This window comes from Schistocerca cancellata, chromosome 7, assembly GCF_023864275.1.
Source record: "Schistocerca cancellata isolate TAMUIC-IGC-003103 chromosome 7, iqSchCanc2.1, whole genome shotgun sequence".
In the NCBI taxonomy this organism is placed as follows: domain Eukaryota; kingdom Metazoa; phylum Arthropoda; class Insecta; order Orthoptera; family Acrididae; genus Schistocerca; species Schistocerca cancellata.
This window is the reverse complement of record NC_064632.1, coordinates 350145376-350167223: the sequence shown is the minus strand read 5'-3', so window position 1 is coordinate 350167223 and position 21848 is coordinate 350145376. Positions and strand designations below refer to the sequence as shown.

The following is a 21848-nucleotide window of genomic DNA, read 5'->3' as shown; positions in this document are numbered from 1 at the left end:
TTACCTCTTTGAAATTTGATACAGTTTGAGTCCATATAGATCTGAGTACATTTCTTCCCTAACTCAAACCATTTCTGCACCTAGTTTTTCTACAGGCCCGCCATTTCCTGTCTTCCGGTAGAACGCAAGAACCTATCTACAGTAAACGGCTCACCCGCTGCCACTGAGAAGAACGATTTTGAAAAAACTTGGCACAGCACAAGAACTCAGTCCAAGGTCGAACTGCAGTCGCGCACCAATTCCCACGACGAATAGCTCCTTAGCAATACGCGCAGTCTTGGGACTTTTGCGTCGGCTTAGTAAACCCACCATATCTAAGCGACCACCTCACAAAATCCTAAAAAAACCTATTTTTGAGGCGCAGTATACGGATACTAGTAACCGTAACTTGCCCCTCCCCTCCCCTTTTATTTCAATTATGGAACTCCCACGTACAAAACATCGGTTTCACACAAGTTTCACAATAAGTATCGCATAGTGATATAGTTTTGCCGGTACATTCAGTGCTATATGTACGTACATGCAGGTGGTATCTGCAAAATCTATTGAGAATAAAGCTAGTACTAAAGAAATAATAAATTAAAACGCCATGCCTGATGCTGCAGTTATCCCGCATAAACAGCGAAAATATAGTAAGTGATAAACTTTTTTTCTTTTCATTTTCTGTGGGAGACGTAACCGAGAAAAAGTATTTAAAAGGATTGAAACTATGTATAAAGTTGACAGAAATCGCTAAGCCCTCTCATTCTCAAATGCTGGGTGATTAAGAGTCTGGGTAATTTGCGCGCAGTGACTCGTGCTGCCTGAAGATATAATCACAGTTTCTGGCTGTAATATTTGTTTGACTGTGTTAAACCTATAAAAAAGTTAATACCTGTTACTGAGTAGACCACTAAAAAAATTTAAAGTTTTGAAATTCGGTCAACAATTATACGAAATGCTGAAAACCAAATTTTGGTTGCCCCTGGAACTGGGACCGTTACCCAGGTTAGTCGTTTAGTAATATAGGTTCTACAGCCCCCTACCCAATGCTTTAGAATCTACATCTACATCTACATCCATACTCCGCAAGCCACCTGACGGTGTGTGGCGGAGGGTACCTTGAGTACCTCTATCGGTTCTCCCTTCTATTCCAGTCTCGTATTGTTCGTAGAAAGGATTGTCGGTATGCTTCTGTGTGGGCAATTAACAAAAAAATTAGCCGAATAGCTTGCTCAGAGACCTATAAACTACAATCAGCGACGCGGTCTATCAGTGGACGGGATGGTAAGAAACTATGTTTACATACATACTCCGAATGTTATCGTGGAGTTAATGGCGAAAGGTAGGTACATTGTACCAGTATTACCGACATACTGACCTATTTTATCTGCGTGTTGAGCAAGGGAAGAATGACTGTCTGTATGCATCCGTACGTAATCTCATCTGTCTTATGATGCCCACGCGAGACAGACAATGGTGGCAGTATAATGTTCTTCGAATACAGCAGGTTACCCAAATTTACAGGACAAGTAGCACAAATTTAAGGGTTGTCGAATTAAGTAAATAGCTAGGGTTGCAGTTACGAACGACTTAAACTGGAAAGGCCAATCAGAGACAGCTTTTTATGGGCAGAACACTTAGAAGCTGCAAGCAATCCACTACAGAGACTGACCATACAACGCTTGTTCCTCCTCTTCTGGAGTATCCCAGACGGTATTGAGGACATCGAAAAAGTTCAAAGAAGTACAGCTCGTTCCGTATTATCGCGAAAGAGGGAAGAGTGAGTCATTGATACGATAAGAACGTTAGGGTGGCAGACATTAAAACAAGAGTTTCTCGTTGTGGTGAGATCTTTTCTCGAAACATTAATCAGCAACTTTTCTCCCCCGAAAGTCAAAATATTTTGTTGGCTCCCACCTACACTGGGAGAAACCAGCAACGTTACGAAAGAAGAGAAATCAGGTATCGCAAGGAAGCAAGGAAGATTTAGTTGTTCATTTTTTCCACTTGCTTTTCGATAGTTGAACACTACAGAAATAGTGTGAAAAAGGTTCCGTGCACCCGCCGCCATACACTGAAATATGAATGGCAGAATAATCATGTAGGTGCGGATATAGATGCACCCAACAGGATTTTGGGGAGAAATACAACGTCTTTCTTGTAAAATTCCCTTTTAAGATCCCCAAGTATTTCTTTTATACCTTGGTATGGGCTATACCGCGACGAAGAAGAATGAAAAAGGAAATTGAGGAAGTTAGATGACGATCAGATTAGCTTTAGGAAAGATTGCATCAAGAACACAGTTCCGAGGTTGAGCTTGATAATGGAAGCGTGACTTAAGAAACGTCGAGACATGTTCATAGAATTTTTCGATATGGAAAAAGCGTTCGACAACGTAAGATGTTACAAGACGCTCGAAATTCAGAGAAAAATAGAACCTTGGGGAAGATGGACAGTGAACAATATGTATAGGAACCAAGAGAGAGCAATAAGAATGGAAGACCAAGAACGAAATGCTCTCATTAAAAATGGTGTAAGACAAGGATGAAGTCTTAAGCCCCTGCTGTCAATCTATACATCGAAGAACCAATGACAAATATTAAAAAAAAAAAAAAGGGACACATGTAGGATTAAAATTCGGGTGAAAGGATATCAACGATAAATTCGCTATCCTCAGTAAAAGTGAGAAGCAATTGTATGACTTACTGAATGGAATGAACAGTCTAATCAGCACACGCTATGAACCGGGAATAAACCAAAGAAAGACGAAAGTAATGAGTAGCGGAAATGGAATTAATGATAAACTTAAGATCAGAATTGGGACCACGAAGACGTACTGAAGGAATTCTGTTAGCTTGGAAGCAAAATACCAATAAGAGAGGCAGGGTAGCACAAGCGAAGGGGGCATTCCTGGTGAAAAGAAGTCTAATAATATCAAACATCGGTTTTGATTTGAAGAAAAAATTTCTTCCATTACACAGAAGTGAATAATGGTTGTGAGAAAACCTGAAAAGAATATAATCGAAGCGTTTGAAATGTGATGCTAAAGAAAGATATTGAAAATTAGGTGAACTGATTAGAAGTGAGGAGGTTCTCCGAGATTCGACGAGGAGAGGAATATGTCGAGTGCATTGACGATAACAAGGGAAAAGACGAAAGGATATGTGCTAAGACATAAATGCACCACTTACATCACTGTTGAGGGCGCTGTGTAGGGTAAAAACTGTCGGGGAAGAGGTTGGGGTACATCCAGCAAATAGTTGGGTGCAAATGCTACACTGATATGAAGAAGAAGGCACAAGAGTGGAATTCGTGGCGGACCGCATCAAACTAGTCTGAAGAATGATAACTAAAAAAAAATTTCTTCCTATTAAGATCGTAGCAAGGCGTCTTTGAATTCGTTGGTAGCTGGTTGTCATGCCCACTTGATAGGGACTGTTAACACTGGAGCATCATTTGCACGTATTGTGTATGTTCATGAAATGCGCCTATGATACGGTCAGTTGTGAGCGGTCCAGCACTGCCTCCACCACGCTGGACTTCAGGTCTACTCACATCTGGCGAGGACGGCTCTCCATCCAGTCAGCATGTTGGGGGCGAGACGTAGTCAGTCCGTTCCACAGTTCCTGAAGGTGTTGGCGGATGATGTGAATGGTGCGTGTGGTCGTGTACCGCGTCCCGGTGCGTAGCCAGTGGTGTGGCAGGACGGCAGAGGAAGGCAGAATCGGAACGGTGTAGTCTGGTCGCTCGGTTGACTCCGCCGCTACCGCAACCGCTGCCGCTGCCGCCGCCACCTGCGCACGCCGACACTCCAGACACGGGAGGCGGCGGCGCGCCGTCCTCCGCCTTTATATGCAGCCAGTCTGGAGTGGGGGCCCGGCCCGCTAGCGCGGAGGCGCGGCCTTCACGTGGTGCGCTGTGCAGATAGTGCGGGGCAGGTATTCAGCACACCTTGGCGCCACACAACATTGGCCCCAATCAACGTACCATGTCTTCAGCTCAGTCCCAACATACACTGTCTGATCAGAAGTATCCGGACACTTATTAGTGGGCATTATGGTAGTCGATATTCACCCTTCACCTTTAGGACAGCAAGAACCCTGCAAGGGACAATTTCACGAAGGTATCTGCATATCTGCGGAGGCGTGGCAGTCCAGTCTTCCTCAAGGATCGAGACCTGAGAATGTTGTGATTGGACACTGGGGTATTTAGGAAGTCGACATTATAACTCAATCCCCTTAAGTTCAATTGCGTTCTGGTTGGCACTGTGGGCAGGCTCGCCCACATCAGGAATGTTATTGTCGACAGACCATTGTCTCATAGACTCTGCTTTATGGCAGTGTCCATTGTCATGCTGATAAAAACAGTGTTGTTGTGGTCATCAGTCCAAGATACTGGTTTTGATGCAGCTCTCCATGCTGCTCTATCCTGTGAAAGCTTCTTCATCTCCCAGTGTTCACTCTTCACCTTTAGGACGGCTAGAACTGTTAGGGACAAATTCATGATCTGCATATCTGTGGAGGAGTGGCAGTCCAGTCTTCCTCAAGAGTCGAGACCTCAGAATGTTGTGATATTGGACACTGAAGTCTTTAGGAAGTCGACGTTGTAACTCAATCCACTTAAGTTCAATTGCGTTCCAGTTGGGACTGTGGGCAGGCTCGCCCATATCAGGAATGTTATTGTCGACACACCATTGTCTCATAGACGCTGCTTTATGACAGTGTCCATTATCATGCTGATAAAAACAGTGTTGTTGTGGTCATCAGTCTAGATACTGGTTTTGTTGCAGCTCTCCATGCTGCTCTATCCTGTGCAAGGTTCTTCATCTCCCAGTATTCACCCTTCACCTTTAGGACGGCTAGAGCCCTGCTAGGGACAATTTCACGAAGGTATCTGCATATCTGTGGATGAGTGGCAGTCCAGTCTTCCTCAAGAGTCGAGACCTGAGAATGTTGTGATGTTGGACACTGGGGACTTTAAGAAGTCGACGTTGTAACTAAATTCCCTTAAGTTCAATTCCGTTCCGGTTAGAACTGTGGGCAGTGGCATCCTTCTGAATCTGCTTAGTGTATTCATCTCTTGGTCTTCCTCTACGATTTTTACGCTCCACGCTTCCCTCCAGCACTAAACTGGTGACCCCTTGGACATTGTAGTTCCGTCAGAGACAGCAAAGGACTTGGAAGAGCAGTTGAACGGAATGGATGGTGTCTTGAAGGGAGGATATAAGATGAACATCAACAAAAGCAAAACGAGGATAATGGAATGTAGTCGAATTAAGTCGGGTGATGTTGAGGGTATTAGGTTAGGAAATGAGACACTTAAAGTAGTAAAGGAGTTTTGTTATTTGGGGAGCAAACAAACTGATGATGGTCGAAGTAGAGAGGATATAAAATGTAGACTGGCAATGGCGAGGAAAGCGTTTCTGAAGAAGAGAAATTTGTTAACATCGAGTATACATTTAAGTGTCAGGAAGTCATTTCTGAAAGTATTTGTATGGAGTGTAGCCATGTAGGGAAGTGAAACATGGACGGTAAATAGTTTGGACAAGAAGAGAATAGAAGCTTTCGAAATGTGGTTCTACAGAAGAATGCTGAAGATTAGATGGGTAGATCACATAACTAATGAGGAAGTATTGAATAGGATTGGGGAGAAGAGAAGTTTGTGGCACAACTTGACCAGAAGAAGGGATCGGTTGGTAGGACATGTTCTGAGGCATCAAGGGATCACAAATTTAGTATTGGAGGGCAGCGTGGAGGGTAAAAATCGTAGGGGGAGACCAAGAGATGAATACACTAAGCAGATTCAGAAGGATGTAGGTTGCAGTAGGTACTGGGAGATGAAGAAGCTTGCACAGGATAGAGTAGCATGGAGAGCTGCATCAAACCAGTCTCAGGACTGAAGACCACAACAACAACAACAACCTCCTCAATAGTTATGTGATCTACACATCTAATCTTCAGCATTCTTCTGCAGCACCACATTTCGAAAGCTTCTATTCTCTTCCTGTCTAAACTATTTATCGTCCAAGTTTCACTTCCATACATGACTACTAAAACTAAACTCCTCCCGAATAGGCCATGAAGGTCCAACGGTACCGACCAGACGCCGTGTCTTCCTCAGCCAACAGGCGTCACTGGGTGCGGATATGGAGGAGCATGTGGTCAGCACACAGTTCTCCCGGCCGGAGCCGCTACTTCTCAGTCAAGTAGCTCCTCAGTTTGCCTCACAAGGGCTGAGTGCACCTCGCTTGCCAACAGCGCTCGGCAGACCGGATGGTCACCCAGCCAAGTGCTAGCCCAGCCCGACAGCGCTTAACTTCGGTGATCTGACGGAAACCGGTGTTACCACTGCGGCAAGGCCGTTGGCATACATGGCTACACTCCATACAAATACTTTGAGAAAAGGCTTCCTGACATATCTATACTCGACGTTAACAAATTTCTCTTCTTCAGAAACGCTTTCCTTGCCATTACCAGTCTACGCTTTATACCCTCTCTACTTCGACCATCATCAGTTACTTTGCTCCCAAAATAGCAAAACTCATTTACTACTGTAAGTGTGTCATTTCCTAATCTAATTCGCTCAGCATCAACCGATTTAATTCGACTACATTCCATTATCATCCAACAAGCACAATAAAGGGACCACACCATAAACAAAGCAAACAACCCATAACATAAAGTGACCATTCTACACCTCACTGTTGGCGCTCTACATGATGGCAGTTAACATTCTCCAGACATTCGTGAAACTCAAACCCTTCCATCGGATTGCCACGGGATATAATGTCATTCATCACTCAAAATCAATCATGTCCGGTCATCCACTTCCAGTAATGGCGTTCTTTACACCACTTCAAGTTCCACTGGAAATGGAAATTAGCGTTTGGCGTCATTGGCCGGGAGGCCCCTTGCGGGCCTTGGTGCAGGTCTTGTTACATTCGACGCCACATTGGGCGACTTGGGCGCCGGATGGGGATGAAATGATGATGAAGACAGAACAACACCCAGTCCCTGAGCGGAAAAAAATCCCCAACCCAGCTGGGAATCGAACTCGGGCCCGTAGGACGGCAATCCCTCGCGCTGACCACTCAGCTAGTGGAGCGGCCTCAAGTTCCACTTGGCACTGACTGCATAAATACTTATGAGAAGCTGTACCCCATTCCTTTTAACTCCATACACACAGTAATTGAGCCAGCTGGACTACTGGCAGCAGTTTGGAAGTCACTACTCATTCCATCCGCTGATTACAAGTAATTTTTTGCAACCACCATCCTCAGTGCTCGACGGCCCCGTGAGTCGATATACGAAGTCTACCTGGTCTTGGTATAGCTGTGGTTGTTCCTTTGCTTTTTCACTTCGCAGTCACATAACCAGCAGTCGACTAGGGCAGCTTTAGAAGCGTTGAATTGTCGTTCTGGGTTTTTTACTCAGGTAGCACCGGATGACTGGCTCAAATGGCTCTGAGCACTATGCGACCTAACTTCTGAGGTCATCAGTCGCCTAGAACTTAGAACTAATTAAACCTAACTAACCTAAGGAATCACACACATCTATGCCCGAGGCAGGATTCGAACCTGCGACCGTAGCGGTCGCTCGGCTCCAGACTGTAGCACCTAGAACCGCACGGCCACTCCGGCCGGCGCACCGAATGACTGTTCCAACTTCTACATCTACATTTATACTCCGCAAGCCACCCAACGGTGTGTGGCGGAGGGCACTTTACGTGCCACTGTCTTTACCTCCCTTTCCTGTTCCACTCGCGTATGGTTCGCGGGAAGAACGACGGCCGGAAAGCCTCCGTGCGCTCTAATCTCTCTAATTTTACATTCGTGATCTCCTCGGGAGGTATAAGTAGGGGGTAGCAATACATTCGATGCCTCATCCAGAAACGCACTCTCTCGAAACCTGGACAGCAAGCTACACCGCGATGCAGAGTGCCTCTCTTGCAGAGTCTGCCACTTGAGTTTGCTAAACATTTCCGTAACGCTATCACGCTTACCAAATAACCCTGCGACGAAACGCGCCGCTCTTCTTTGGATCATATCTATCTCCTATGTCAACCCGACCTGGTACGGATCCCACACTGATGAGCAATACTCAAGTATAGGCCAGACGAGTGTTTTGTAAGCCAGCTCCTTTGTAGATGGACTACATTTTCTAAGGACTCTCCCAATGAATCTCAACCTGGCACCCGCCTTACCAGCAATTAATTTTATATGATCATTCCACTTCAAATCGTTCCGTACGCATACTTCCAGATATTTTACAGAAGTAACTGCTACCAGTGTTTGTTCCGCTATCATATAATCATACAATAAAGGATCCTTCTTTCTATATATTCGCAATACATTACATTTGTCTATGTTAAGGGTCAGTTGCCACTCCCTGCACCAAGTACCTATCCGCTGCAGATCTTCCTGCATTTCGCTGCAATTTTCTAATGCTGCAACTTCTCTGTATATTACCGCATCATCCGCGAAAAGCCGCATGGAACTTCCGACACTATCTACTAGGTCATTTACATATATTGTGAAAAGCAGTGGTCCCATCACACTCCCCTGTGGTAAGCCAGAGGTTACTTTAACGTCTGTAGACGTCGCTCCATTGGGAACAACATGCTGTGTTCTGTTTGCTAAAATCTCCTCAATCCAGCCACACAGCTGGTCTGATATTCCGTATGCTCTTACTTTGTTTATCAGGCGACAGTGCGGAACTGTATAGAACGCCTTCCGGGGAAAATGGCATCTACCTGGGAGCCTGTATCTAATATTTTCTGGATCTTATGAACAAATAAAGCGAGTTGGGTCTCACACGATCGCTGTTTCCGGAATACATGTTGATTCCTACAGAGTAGATTCTGGGTTTCCAGAAATGGCATGATACGCGAACAAAAAACATAAAATTCTACAACAGATCGATGTCAGAGATATAGGCCTATAGTTTTGCGGATCTGCTCGACGACCCTTCTTGAAAACTGGGACTACCTGTGCTCTTTTCGAATCATTTGGAAAATTCCGTTCCTCTAGAGACTTGCGGTACACGGCTATTAGAAGGGGGCCAAGTTCTTTCGCGTACTCTGTGTGAATTGGTATCCCGTCAGTTCCAGTGTACTTCCCTCTGTTGAGTAATTTCAGTTGCTTTTCTATTCTTTGGACACTTATTTCGCTGTCAGCCATTTTTTCGTTCGTGCGACGATTTAGAGAAGGAAGTGCAGAGCGGTCTTCCTCTGTGAAACAGCTTTGGAAAAAGGTGTTTAGTATTTCAGCTTTACGCGTGTCATCCTCTGTTTCAATTCCATCATCATCCCAGAGTGTCTGGATATGCTGTTTCGATCCACTCACTGATTTAACGTAAGAGCAGAACTTCCTAGGATTTTCTGTCAAGTCGCTGAACTCTCGTCATCGATCCATTATGCCGATACTGCTTTTCTACTGACAACGTGATAACCCGCCTTCTTTTATACTGACGGGTCTGCCTCTCGTGACATTCAGTAGTTAATTCCGCACTACACAGGTATGGTGGGAGACTTTTGATCGGGTATGTACAAAGTTAAAAGGAAATAGTACGAACTACCTCGTCCTTTTTTCTTTAATGTTCATGTAGTCCATTTTACACGAACGAGTTTCTGGTCCACATCCACTAGTCTTCGTGGTTGCGCTTCAAGTACTCGCGTCTGTTTTAGTCGACTGCCGCGTCGTGAGTGGCACATTGACGTTAGTGATCACTTGACCGCACCGGGTGTATAGTTCTGCAGTACGTTGCAGACTGTGCATCAGGAACAATGGAATAAAACTGAACATTTATTATCCTCCCAGTATAATATATAGTGTTCTTACATATAAAAACACAGTTACATTCTTTTACAAGAGATTCTTATTAATTGTCTTCCTACATACGTGAACCAGCGGAAAATGCTCCTGTCGGAGCACAGAGATGGCGAATATCTTCGTCTTTAAAGACTCTCACAGAAAAGCGGTCATTCCGCCTTCCTCATCAAAAGTTTTCGCTAGCGAACATTTCGAATCCTTTTACCTAGTCTCTCTCCCTACATAAGCCTTCATACTCAGCATCTACCTCTCATTGCCACTGTCCATTTATGTCTCTCTCCCACTGTCTACTTTCTCTCCTATTGATTGGCAGCATGTCCCATTGCCACTCTCTGCACCATACCCCAGCAGCTGAAAAATTTTGGAGAATCCAACTTATTGTTTTCATTGTACCCACATGTTTAAAATTTCGGCCCAAAACGCGCTCTCCCCTATAGCCATGTGTTAGTTTGCCAATCTGAGAGGTTCCAGACTTTCAAGTCCCTGTACGGTCCCCAAGTGACCATTCTTACAATACGTACTTTTGGTACCCAAATATCATAGTTTTTCGGGTGTATCTTGATAATGGATAGAGATATTCCAAAACTGAAAAATGGTGCTTCTAGGTGAATGTATAAAAAATGTACAGCTAAAATTTGAGCAGTTTCCTAAAGTTCGTTACTTAGATAATTGCGGCCCACAGAACAAAAACGGCTAAAGGATTTCTGAGGTTTTATGCATAAGTGCGGTAACTTCGAATCTCTGGAGAATTTCACCTGAAGAATACATGGTAAAAGTTTCAGCGATATGCCATGAATATAAATTACAGAAGTGACTATCGGCACGTTTGGCAATTTTCATAACCAAAAATCATCGTTTTTCGGTATTTCCTCAGGAACCGCACACAAAATAATGTGCTTTTATGATCCTAATATCCACCTTAGACCACACCTAATGGAAAAGACCCAAGCGATTTGCTCAATTTGGCTGGACTGAAGGAAGTCTGTAATGTTTATATTTTGACTCTGCACTGTAAGGTAGTTTCAGTGCGCCAGTTATTCCGATAGCTACAAAATGGTCGCTAGGTCATGGGATTTACCAAACATTTGATCTCTTATCAATGTAATCCGTAGAAACCTAGATATAACCGTCTGAAAAACCGCATTTTAACGCGCGGCATTATGGAACGTTTTGCTGCCTTGCACAGACCAACAACTAAGCCATTATCCTTTCCAATTTCACAGTGTATATATCAAAATACTATTTAACAAATAGCATCATATAACTATAGATTGCAGGTGACATCGCAAATGACTTGGAAGAGCAGTTTAACGGAATGGACAGCGTTTTGAAAGAGGTTATAGGCTGATCATCAGCAGAAGTAAAACAAGGATAATGGAATTTAGTTGAATTAAAACAGGCGCTTTTTGGCACGAGACCCTACTACTAAATGAGTTTTGCTATTTAGGCAGTAAAATAACTCACGAAATAGAGACGATATGAAAAGCAGACTGACAATAGCAAGGAAAGCATTTCTGGGGAAAAAAGAGAAAAAATTAACATCGAATATAAGTGTTAGCAAACTTTTTCTGAAGATATTTGTGTGCACTGTAGCCTTGTATGGAAGTGGAACGTGGACGATAAACAGTAAAGATAAAAAGAGCACAGATGCTTTTGAAACGTGGCGCTGCAGACAAACGCTGAAGATTACATGCACGTGTCGGACAACTAATGAGAAGGTACGTAATCTAACAGGAAATTAAAGAAATTTGTGACACAAGTTGACTAAATCATTTGATAGGTTGTCAGAAAACAACAGGAGGTATCAACGAAATGGAATGAGGTGGGCATGGCGGTTTTACATACAATTTTATAACTCTGCGGTTCCACACTGTCCTTTCTTCTAGTTAATGCTTTCCATATCTTCTTTTCCTCGCCGATTCTTTGGAGAACCTCCTCATTTCCCATCTAATCAGCCTACTTCATTTTAAACAATTGTGTTTAATGACACACCTCAAACGCTTTCGTGGTTTTCCTACAATCGATTAAACACTTTCTCAGAAATTTGTCAAATTAATTTTCTTTTATAAACTCCCAATTTCCGACCGTACAAAACTGTGTGGGACATCACCCGAGAGTCCAAGCAAAGTGAAGGATGTTCCTTCGATGGAAAGTGTTGCCTTCGCGCCTATGTTGACAATACAGAATCTGCTTAAGGACGTCATGCGACATTAATTGCTGAGATATTGGTTGCTTACATTGATCAGCCAGAACATTATGACCACTGTCGATGTAAACCCGTCCAAGCGATAGCAGCGTCGCCAGACGAGGAATGACTGCTAGTCAGACACGTGCACGGTGCATTTAGCATCAGTGAGTGTGCGGTCCGTGTGTAGAATTACACTACACTCGTTCGTCCACTGGTAGAATATTGCTGCGCAGTGTGGTATCCTTACCAGGTGGGATTGACGGAGAACATCGAAAGGGTGCAAAAAAGGGCAGCTCGTTTGTATTATCACGTAATAGGGGAGAGAGTGTGGCAGATATGATACGCGAGTTGGGATGGAAGTCATTAAAGCAAAGACGTTTTTCGTCGCGGCGAGATCTATTTACGAAATTTCAGTCACCAACTTTCTCTTCGGAATGCGAAAATATTTTGTCGAGCCCAACCTACATAGGTAGGAATGATCATCAAAATAAAATAAGAGAAATCAGAGCTCGAACAGAAAGGTTTAGGTGATCGTTTTTCCCGCGCGCTGGTCGGGAGTGGAATGGTAAAGAGATAGTATGATTGTGGTTCGATGAACCCTCTGCCAAGCACTTAAATGTGAATTGCAGAGTAATCATGTAGATGCAGATGTAGATGTAGAATGGGGAAGGCGCGCCATCTATCGTAGTTTGACTGAGGCAGATTGTGATGGGTCGGAGGCGCGGCATGAGCATTTCGCAAACTGCACGACTTGCGGGTGTTCCAGGAGTGCTGTCATGAGCGTCTTCAACCACGTCCAGACGTCAGTTGGGCGGCCACCCCACATTAGAGATGACGGACGTCGTACGCAGGGCAGAGTGGTAAAACAGGACAGGCGGCGAACTATGGTGAGCAGAGAACAAGTGTGTCTGAACACACGGTGCATCGAACACTCCTAACGATGGACCTCCGCAGATGACGACCCATGCATGTTCTCGTGTTAACACCACGATATTGAAAACAACGGCCGAAATGACCACGTGACCATCGGCACTGGACGCTGGAGCAGGAGCAGAGAGTTGCATGGTCTGAAGAATTCTGATACCTTCTTCACCGCGAATCCGCCGTCTTCCAGGGGAACAGCTCCTTGACTCCTGTACTGCGGGACGAAGATAAGCTGCCGGCAGCTCCATTATGCTATGGGGAACGTTCACGTGGGCATCCATCGGTCCAGTGGAGCTCGTGCAAGGCACCATCACTGGTTGCAGATGACGTACATCCCTTCATGAAAATCATGTTTCCCGAAGGCATTTTTCAACAAGATAAGGCGCCATTTCATAAGGCCAGGAGTGTGATGGAGCGATTCGAGGAAGAGAGTGGCGAGTTTCAATTGATGTGCTGGCCCCCCAACTAGTCAAACCTGAACCTGCTCGAACGCATCTGGGATGACATTGAACGTGGCGTCAGAACTCATAGCCCCTCCTCGCAATTTACGGGAATTAGGTGACTTGCGTGTGCAGACGTGGTGCCAACTCCCTCCAGCGATAATGCGTCATTGTTTCCATGCCAGCAGTCGTGCCGCCAAAGTTGGACATGCCGGCTATTAGGTAGCTGGTCCTAATGTTCTGGCCTATCAGTGTAGTTACATGTTCCATACGTCATTTGAACGATTATTTTTTGTGGAAATTATGTGGAACGAGACAGTGCACAGGATAAGTATACTTGATTAGTGTTGACATTAATGAACACATTATTTTTCAGTCCTACTCGTGCAACTACAGTTAAAAACTTTCTTTTACAGGTCTATTAACCACACACTTCCTTCCAACATGTTGACGTGCAGTGACTCTGTAAGAGTGCGAGACAGTCATTGGACGAAATTAAAGGACATGGATCGTTTCCTGGAGGAGGAAGAAGTTTGGAAAAGGCAAGGAGATACAGGAAGATACGAGCTGGATTACATCATGGGGAGGAAGATACATTTCGCAATAAGATACTATATTGAAAAAGCGTACCCAGGAGCAAATACAGACTCATATCATACTTTAGTAATGATGAAAAGAAGATAGAATTTTAACAGGATCATTTGGATGAACGCAACCTGTATATCGAAGAAGCAATGAAGGAAATTAAAACAAATTTTAGAAGTACGATTATGATTCTGGGTGCTAAGATACCAGTGATAAAATTTGCTAATGAGATAGCTACCTCTGTGAAATGGCGAGTATTACATGACCTGCTAAATACAATGAACAGTATACTGGACACAGAATGTACATTGTCAGTAAACCAAAGAAAGACAAAAGTATTGAGGAGCAGGAGATATGAGAATAAAGTCAAACTCAACATGAAAATTGAAGACCATGAATTTGACGAAGCTAAAGAATTCCGCTCCGTCGAAAGCAAAATAATACATCGCAGACGAAGCAAGGATGATATAAAAATCAGTCTATTACTAAAAAGACAGGGCTTAATTTGAGGAAGAGAATTCGGTTCAAATGGCTCTGAGCACTATGGGACTTAACATCTATGGTCATCAGTCCCCTAGAACTTAGAACTACTTAAACCTAACTAACCTAAGGACATCACACACATCCATGCCCGAGGCAGGGTTCGAACCTGCGACCGTAGCAGTCGCGCGGCTCCGGACTGAGTGCCTAGAACCGCTAGACCACCGCGGCCGGCGAAGAGAATTCGGATACGTCGATCTTGATTATAGTGTTGTATGAACGTGAATCGTGGACTATTGTAAATCCGGAAACGAAGACAGTGGAAGAGTTTGATATGCGTAAGGGTGCTGAAAGGTAAGCGAACTCATAAGATAAGAAATGAGGAGATTCTCTGCAAGAACAGCGAGGAAAGGAATATATGGAACTCATTAACAAACAGAAAGATACATCTGCTGAGATGTCAGATACATCATGGTACCAGAAGGAGACTTAGAAGGCAACAACTGTACGAGGATAGAGAAATTGAGATACATACAATGAACAATTGAACTAGTTTGATGCAGTTACTACCCTGAGATGAGGAAACTGGCACAGAAGAAGAAAGCGTGGCGGGCTGTATCACACCAGCAAGATGACCGATGTCCTAAAAACAAAGACAAAAAATTACTGATGACGTTGTTCATTGTTTACCTCTTGCACCATAGTGTCTCTGGAGATGATCTTTCTACATATGTGACCGTCGCATGTCCGAAGTTACAAAGAAGACATCGCCGCTACCTTCCTTAGGTCGCAAATCTGTTGGGAGTATCAGCTAGTATACCTAGTATGCGGAGAGCATACAGAGTGCACCAGAAAATTTCATTTAATACACACGACACTGATTACTGAAGTTAGCAAGCGTTAAAGAAAAAAGTGTATCCATGAAACATTCCGAGTAGACCTGTTATTGGCAAAACTTCGTAAACCAAATTAAACCAAAGAAAAGATTTTAGTGAAATAATGAACATAAATTTGGAATAAACACGGTGCAAGGAGTCGATGTACACACTACTTTTTCCCGTAGGACGTGTTTATAAACGGAGAACGTTAGGAGATGCATACCGTACGATCCAGAACGACTCGGAGACCTTCGCGGTCTTATGAGCATAATCAGGTGTAGCTGATAACGTGTGTAAAAGAATTTTAGGTCACCGTGATCATAACAATAGAATTATTGTTACCTGCAGAGCGTAGCGTCTCGCTGAGTGACAACTCTCCAACCTCTCACTCGTGCATCTAAAGACGTTCAATATTGGCTTGATGAGCATGCGGATAAAATAATGTGCGTATTCCTGGGTCCCCATAGTCGTGAACCTCAATACTATTGAGTGGCTCTGACTTAATTAGAAAAACAATTAAGAGCCCATTTAACTTCCTCAAAAAATTGGAAGAGCTTCTTTGCAGATGATGGTATAAAAATCCATCGGCTAACATACGCGATTCATAAGTATTGATCTTGTAAGGATTCAGGCTATTTTGGATGGCGAAGGTCAGAACATAGCAAAAAGAAACTTTCAGACTGCAGATCAATGAAACCACTAGATACATAATTGAGATCGAATGAGGTTTCTGAGTCCCTAGCTCCTCATTTAAAAGTCGTTCGACATATAAAGTTACTAGTTCAGTTAAATAACCTAAGGTTACCTAGGGACTATCTTAGATAACAACATGTATGATGTGAATTTTATTCAGCAGCACTTACATCGATGTGAATGAACTCGTTTTATGCAGAGAGTCCGAATCTGAGAGGATTACCTATATTCGTCCACTGAGTCCATACAGTTCGTTTTAATACCTATAGCGGACTCCGAGAGCTTATTCCCTATGAGTTGACTGTGTTAATTTATGTCGCTATTTCGAACTACTCATGCTTTTGAACGAGTTTATATGGTTGGCAGAAGTTTTGACCCTATGTCTGGGGCCTCCAGAGATGTGTAGCTTTAAATAGACACCCACATTCAGGTGTTCTTTGTTAAAATTATATCCCTGCCTCCCATTACCATTACATGAAGATCTTCACACTGGAACGATGTTTTCCATGCTTATCACGTGCCCAACCATCACTAATCTCTGAATACAAAAGACAATTACGAACCTGGCAGCAGGTGTAGCAAATTGCAACGTTGCACCTTGATCTTGAAGATTACTTCTCCCCCCCCCCCCCCCCCACAGATAAAGAACTACTGAGAATAAGCGAACTAATAAAAACAACAACGTTTTATCTCAAGGACATCGATGACGAACCCTCTTTGGTTGAACTATACGCATCACTTCGCAAATAATCCCATTGAGAAAATTTAACTTAAAAACAAAAAACATGTATGTGCTACATAAATATTATATCAGGTGATAAGTGTTTCCTGTGAGTGTAAATTGGTAAGCTTGGTAAAAACATAATAATAACAGATTTTGCAAAATTAAAAACTAATTGCATAACTGAATCTATGTTGAGCTCAATGCATTTGAAATTGAGAGCATCCAATTTCTAAGGGGGTGAGAGATTGTCTATGAAACTCAAACTCAATTAGGCAGTAGGACCCGCAGAATTATAACACTCGAGAGCTACATTCGGCAGCAATTAGCAGTAGAGCAGCTGACGAGATTGTGGTCAAACCTCCCGAAACAGGTTAGAGGCTTGAAAAGATGCTGCTGATCCAATAGTTTTAGTCAAGATCCGCCCAAACGCTTAAGGGCTATGAAGAAAGTGGAAAAAGTATGCAGATAATCCAAATGTTCAGGAACATCTGACAATACATACAAAATGGGAGTTATGGGTGTTAGTAATCAGAGAGTTAAAGGTATTTCAGCTAGTTAGTAGTTTAGTTATGGGAGGGAAATATCAGACCTAGTACAAAACTTCCTGTATATCAAGTAACTCTTAGGTTGGTGCATAAGTGCATAGCGTTTTTTTTTTTTCATGTTGATTTTCATCTACATCTACATCATAACTCTGCAATTCACATTTAAGTGCTTGGCAGAGGGTTCATCGAACCGCAATCATACTATCTCTCTACCATTCCACTCCCGAACAGCGCGCGGGAAAAACGAACACATAAACTTTTCTGTTCGAGCTCTGATTTCTCTTATTTTATTTTGATGATCATTCCTACCTATGTAGGTTGGGCTCAACAAAATATTTTCGCATTCGGAAGAGAAAGTTGGTGACTGAAATTTCGTAAATAGATCTCGCCGCGACGAAAAACGTCTTTGCTTTAATGACTTCCATCCCAACTCGCGTTTCATATCTGCCACACTCTCTCCCGTATTACGTGATAATACAAAACGAGCTGCCCTTTTTTGCACCCTTTCGATGTCCACCGTCAATCCCATCTGGTAAGGATCCCACACCGTGCAGCAATATTCTGACAGAGGACGAACGAGTGTAGTGTAAGCTGTCTCTTTAGTGGACTTGTCGCATCTTCTAAGTGTCCTGCCAATGAAACGCAACCTTTGGCTCGCCTTCCCCACAATATTATCTATGTGGTCTTTCCAACTGAAGTTGTTCGTAATTTTTACACCTAGGTACTTAGTTGAATTGACAGCCATGAGAATTATACTATTTATCGAGTAATCGTATTCCAACGGATTTCTTTTGGAACTCATGTGGATCACCTCACACTTTTCGTTATTTAGCGTCAACTGCCACCTGCCACACCATACAGCAATCTTTTCTAAATCGCTTTGCAACTGATACTGGTCTTCGGATGACCTTACTAGACGGTAAATGACAGCATCATCTGCGAACAACCTAAGAGAACTGCTCAGTTTGTCACCCAGGTCATTTATATAGATCAGGAACAGCAGAGGTCCCAGGACGCTTCCCTGGGGAACACCTCATATCACTTCAGTTTTACTCGATGATTTGCCGTCTATTACTACGAACTGCGACCTTCCTGACAGGAAATCACGAATCCAGTCGCACAACTGAGACGATGCCCCATAGGCCCGCAGCTTGATTAGAAGTCGCTTGTGAGGAACGGTGTCAAAAGCTTTCCGGAAATCTAGAAATACAGAATCAACTTGAGATCCCCTGTCGATAGCGGCCATTACTTCATGCGAATAAAGAGCTAGCTGCGTTGCACAAGAACGATGTTTTCTGAAACCATGCTGATTACGTATCAATAGATCGTTCCCTTCGAGGTGATTCATAATGTTTGAACACAGTACATGCTCCAAAACCCTACTGCAAACCGACGTCAATGATATAGGTCTGTAGTTCGATGGATTACTCTTACTACCCTTCTTAAACACTGGTGCGACCTGCGCAATGTTCCAATCTGTAGGTACAGGTCTATCGGTAAGCGAGCGGTTGTATATGATTGCTAAGTAGGGAGCTATTGTATCAGCGTAATCTGAAAGGAACCTAATCGGTATACAATCTGGATCTGAAGACTTGCCCGTATCAAGCGATTTGAGTTGCTTCGCAACCCCTAAGGTATCTACTTCTAAGAAACTCATGCTAGCAGCCGTTCGTGTTTCAAATTCTGGAATATTCCATTCCTCTTCCCTGGTGAAGGAATTTCGGAAAACTGCGTTCAATAACTCCGCTTTAGCGGCACAGTCGTCGGTAACAGTACCATCGGCACTGCGCAGCGAAGGTATTGACTGCGTCTTGCCGCTTGTGTACTTTACATACGACCAGAATTTCTTCGGATTTTCTACCAAATTTGTGGAACCTATTAAATTTGTGGAACCTATTAAAGGCATCTCGAATTGAAGTCCGTGCCAAATTTCGCGCGTCTGTAAAATTTAGCCAATCTTCGGGATTTCGCGTTCTTCTGAATTTCGCATGATTTTTCCGTTGCCTCTGCAACACCGTTCGGACCTGTTTTGTGTACCATGGAGGATCAGTTCCATCTCTTGCCAATTTATGAGGTATGAAACTCTCAATTGCTGTTGCTACTATATCTTTGAATTTGAGCCACATCTTTTCTACATTTGCATAGTCAGTTTGGAAGGAATGGAGATCGTCTCTTAGGAAGGCTTCTAGTGACACTTTATCCACTTTTTTAAATAAAATTATTTTGTGTTTGTTTCTGGTGGATTTGGAAGAAACGGTATTAAGCCTAGCTACAACGACCTTGTGATCACTAATCCCTGTATCAGTCATGATGCTCTCTATCAGCTCTGGATTGTTTGTGGCTAAGAGGTCAAGCGTGTTTTCGCAACCATTTACAATTCGCGTGGGTTCGTGGACTAACTGCTCGAAATAATTTTCGGAGAAAGCATTTAAGACAATCTCGGAAGATGTTTTCTGCCTACCATCGGTTTTGAACAAGTATTTTTGTCAACATATCGAGGGAAGGTTGAAGTCACCACCAACTATAACCGTATGAGTGGGGTCTTTTTTGGGAACGAGACTCAAATTTTCTCTGAACTGTTCAGCAACTATATCATCGGCGTCTGGGGGTCGGTAGAAGGAGCCAATTATTAACTTAGTTCGGCTGTTAAGTATAATCTCCACCCATACCAATTCGCACGGAGTATCTACTTCGACTTCACTACAAGATAAACCACTACTGACAGACACAAACACTCCACCACCAATTCTGCCTAATCTATCTTTCCTGAACACCGTCTGAGACTTCGTAAAAATTCCTGCAGAACTTATTTCAGGCTTTAGCCAGCTTTCTGTACCTATAAAGATTTCAGCTTCTGTGCTTTCTATTAGCGCTTGAAGCTCAGGGACTTTCCCAGCACAACTACAACAATTTACAACTACAAGTCCGACTGTTCCTTCATCCAAGCACGTCCTGTATTTGCCATGCACCCTTCGAGATTGCAGCCCACCCCGTACTTTCCCGAGGCCTTCTAACCTAAAAAACCGCCCAGTCCACGCCACACAGCCTCCGCTACCCGTGTAACCGCCAGCTGAGTGTAGTGAACTCCTGACCTATTCAGCGGAACCCGAAACCCCACCACCCTATGGCGCAAGTCAAGGAATCTGCAGCCAACACAGTCGCAAAACCGTCTGAGCCTCTGATTCAGACCCTCCTCCCTGCTCTGCGCCAAAGGTCCGCAGTCGGTTCTGTGAACGATGCTGCAGATGGTGAGCTCTGCCTTCATCTCGTAAGCAAGACCGGCAGCCTTCACCAAATCAGATAGCCGCTGGAATCGAGAGAGAATTTCCTCAGATCCAAAGCGACACACGTCATTAGTGCCGACATGTGCCACCACCTGCAGCTGGCTGCACCCTGTGCTCTTCATGGCATCCGGAAGGACCCTTTCCACATCAGGAATGACTCCCCGCGGAATGCACACGGAGTGCACACTGGATTTCTTAGCCGCCATGTCCCTAAGGGGCCCCATTACGCGCCTAACATTGGAGCTCCCAACTACCAATAAGCCCACCCTCTGCGATTGGCTTGACCTTGAAGGCTGAGAATCATCCTCTGAAACAGGGCAGGCAGCTGCATCTGACTCAGCCAGAGACAGTGGCTGAAACCTGTTTGTCAGACGCACTGCGGAGGCTTTCTGATCAGCCTCCGGGGACGTCTTTCGCTGCCTGCCACGCCTTTGGAACGACCTCCCAATGAACCACAGGCGAGCTCGGCCCCACTGCTGGTTGCTACGGGTTTGTTTATCGATTATAAGTTTTTATTTGTGCATCACTGTCGTTATTTGTGTTTACATATTGTCATTTTGTCATATTAAGATAGCGGACGCTAGAAAATGGAGCGCCAAGTGGAGAAATCGGAATATTTACGACATGCTCTTTTGCTTGAGTTTGGCGGAGGGGTAACAGCTGCGGAGGCAGCCAGAAACATTTGCTCCGTGTATGGGGATAATGTCATTGGGCAGAGTCCGGCAAGAAAATGGTTTTCTCCTCTTAAGGAGATTCGTTTTGACATTAGTAACCGTCCACCTTCTGGAAGACCTTCATTGTTTGTTGAGAATCGTTTAAACGCATTAATCCACAACTATCCACGTCAGTGTACTCGACAATTGGCAAATGTAATGAGCTGTGACCATTCCACACTCGTGCGACGTTTGCATGCAATGGAGAAGCCAAAATCACATAGAACAGGGGGTAGCCATATGTGCATCTCTGCCTGCTCGTCATCAATTGGTTCGTGAACAACATCGACCATTCCTATCCTGTACCGTTACTGGCGACCAGAAATGGTGTCTCTATGCTTACATAAGGAAAAGGAAGGAATGGCTGAGCGGCAACTCCCCATACAAGACGTGTGCGCATGCACAGAAGACAGTGTCATGCATCTGATGGAACAGCGACGATGTGGCGTACTGCGAATTGCTTCCCCGAGGTGAAAACATCACTGCTGACATTTATTGTCAACAACTGAGACGTCTTACAGACGCAGTCCAAGAACAACGACCAGGAGGACTGCGTGAAGCGATGCTACTCCACGAAAACGTC

General features: G+C 44.0%; 1 protein-coding gene and 1 pseudogene across 3 annotated transcripts in view; both read right to left on the bottom strand.

The window, feature by feature from the left end:
* The window catches only part of LOC126092575 (putative inorganic phosphate cotransporter), a 348655-nt gene that overhangs the window by 193213 nt on the left and 133594 nt on the right, over positions 1-21848 (bottom strand). The window contains exon 1 of one of the 3 annotated variants that reach the window (XM_049908263.1): positions 3538-3789. The exons of the other annotated variants lie outside the window; for them this stretch is intronic. Coding sequence (XP_049764220.1) covers positions 3538-3571 — 34 coding nt within the window. The 5' untranslated portion in view covers positions 3572-3789. Of the gene's footprint in view, positions 1-3537; positions 3790-21848 lie in introns of those variants that run through there. 3 annotated transcript variants of the gene reach the window in all.
* Positions 6231-6348, bottom strand: LOC126093032 (5S ribosomal RNA; annotated as a pseudogene).